This window comes from Nansenia antarctica (assembly GCF_963989245.1).
Source record: "Nansenia antarctica genome assembly, chromosome: 3".
In the NCBI taxonomy this organism is placed as follows: domain Eukaryota; kingdom Metazoa; phylum Chordata; class Actinopteri; order Argentiniformes; family Microstomatidae; genus Nansenia; species Nansenia antarctica.
The window spans coordinates 67794490-67796989 of record NC_137688.1 but is presented as its reverse complement, the minus strand read 5'-3'; the positions used below and the strand labels follow the sequence as shown (position 1 = coordinate 67796989).

General features: G+C 51.7%; 2 protein-coding genes across 2 annotated transcripts in view; both read left to right on the top strand.

Moving 5' to 3' along the window:
- Nucleotides 1–2500, top strand: part of LOC308152956 (extracellular sulfatase Sulf-2-like) — a gene marked incomplete at its 3' end in the record, with an annotated part of 51062 nt that overhangs the window by 22181 nt on the left and 26381 nt on the right. The window lies entirely within an intron of this gene.
- The window catches only part of LOC308154299 (extracellular sulfatase Sulf-2-like), a gene marked incomplete at its 3' end in the record, with an annotated part of 6350 nt that overhangs the window by 937 nt on the left and 2913 nt on the right, over nt 1–2500 (top strand). Inside the window, 3 exon segments of the mRNA XM_080527463.1 lie at nt 568–807; nt 2404–2447; nt 2449–2500. The exon segment at nt 2449–2500 is cut by the window's right edge and continues 56 nt beyond it. Of these exon segments, the coding sequence (XP_080383589.1) occupies nt 568–807; nt 2404–2447; nt 2449–2500 (336 nt within the window).

Sequence of the window (2500 nt, the reverse complement as noted above, 5' to 3'; positions counted from 1 at the left end):
CCCTTCCCTCTCCTCTCCTCCTTCCTCTCTTCCCTCCATCCCTCCATCTCTCCATCCTGTGTATATTGATCACTGCCATCCTGATGGTCAATCTGAGTGTTGACCTTTGCGTGACCTATGTGTCTGGGTTGGTAAACATCTTGTCAGCTGATTGGCTGTGAGAAGGTCAGGATCGCCCTTACCCCAAGGTCTGTGTGTCTGTGTGTGTGTGTGTGTGTGTGTGTGTGTGTGTGTGTGTGTGTGTGCGTATGCGTGTCTGTGTGTGTGTGTATGCGTTTGTATGCGTGTGCGTGTCTGTGTGTGTGTGTGTGTGTGTGCGTGTCTGTGTGTGTGTGTGTGTGTGTGTGTGTGTGTGTGTGTGTGTGCGCGTGTGTGTCTGCGTGTGTGTGTGTGTGTGTCTGCGTGTCCGTGTCTGTCCAACACTCCTCTGCCCTGACGCTACAACACTCTCCCCCCTCCCCTCCCCCCTCCTCTCCCCCTCCCCTCCTCCCTCTCTCCCCCCCCCTCCCCTCTCTCCCCCTCCCCTCTCCCTCCCCTCCCCCTCCCCCCTCCCCTCCCCCCCCTCAGGTTCGATGCAGGCCATGAACAAGACACGGGGCATCATGGAGCAGGGCGGTACCCAGTTCTCCAACGCCTTCGTGACCACGCCCATGTGCTGCCCCTCCCGCTCCTCCATGCTGACAGGGAAGTACGTCCACAACCACAACACCTTCACCAACAACGAGAACTGCTCCTCCCCCTCCTGGCAGGCCCGCCACGAGCCTCACACCTTCGGGGTGCACCTCAACAACACTGGATACAGGACAGGTAGACGCACACACACACATACACACACACATACACACACCTTCTACCTCAACAACACTGGATACAGGACAGGTAGACACACACACACACACCTTCCACCTCAACAACACTGGATACAGGACAGGTAGACGCACACACACACATACACACACCGTCTACCTCAACAACACTGGATACAGGACAGGTAGACACACACACACACACACAAAACACACACACACACACACACACACACACACACCTTCGGAGTGCATCTCAACAACACTGGATACAGGACATATTAGTATGGCCACACACATTACATACATACACACACACACACACACACACACACACACACAACACGGGCTACCGGACAGGTATGGACAGGGGATACACACACACACACACACACACACAACACTGGCTACAGGACAGTTAGACACACACACACACACCTTCGGGGTCTACCTCAACAACACTGGATACAGGACAGGTAGACACACACACACACACACACACACACACACACAACACTGGCTACAGGACAGGTATAGACACACACACACACACACACACACAGTTCAAATCATATCAAATCAACATTTTATTTATTATATACACAGATTACAGCTGTAGGCAATGCAAAACTAGCTCCTCAACAACCAAACAATCATCATGTAATACAATATAATAATCATTAACATTATATAACACGGTGGCACACACACACACACACACACACACACACACACACACACACAGCAGAACACAACAGCAGTATGGGACAGCAACAACAGCAAACTGCTGAGGACAGGAGCTTCTGCATAGGAGTCAATTACACACTCGGATTGTGTCAGAGGAAAGGACCTGAATACCTAAGTACTTAAATACCATATTTCTGCATTTAAATGTTAATACATTAAAAAAAACGTGTTTTCTCTTTGTCATTGTGGGGTATTGTGTGTGGATTAATGGCAAAAAAAATAAATGTAATACATTTTAAATTGAGTTTAGAACAGAGCAACACTCACATACACACATGCGCACACACACACATACATGCACACACACACGCACACACACACTCACACACACACACACACACACACACACACACACACACACACACACACACGTGCACACACACACACACACACACACACGGTTCTCTGGTTATTGATGAGAGAGTAGCAGAGTCATCAGTATTGATCTCAGGTCGTCCAGACAGTCTCACAGAGAGACTCACCTGATATAAAATACCTGATATTAAACACCTACTAGAACTGTCCTGACATCTCCCCTCCTCCCCCTTCCTCCCCCCACACCCTCTCTACCTCCTCTCCTCCTCCCGTTCTACCTCCTCCTCTCCCCCCTCTACCTCCTCCTCTCCTCTACCCTTTCTACCCTCTAATCCCCTCCTTCCTCTCCTTTTCTACCTCCTCTCCCCCACCCACTCTCTACCTCCCCCCACCACCCCCCTTTCTACTCCCACATCCCTCCTCCCACCTCCTCACTCTCTACCACCCCCTCTCCTCCCACCTCCTCTCCTCCCACCTCCTCCCCTTCCCCCCCCCCCTCTCCACCTCCACCTTCCACCTCTCTCCCCCCCCCCAGCGTTCTTTGGGAAGTATCTGAATGAGTACAACGGCTCCTACGTGCCCCCCGGGGTGGAGGGAGTGGGTGGGCCTCGTCAAGAACTCCCGCTTCTACA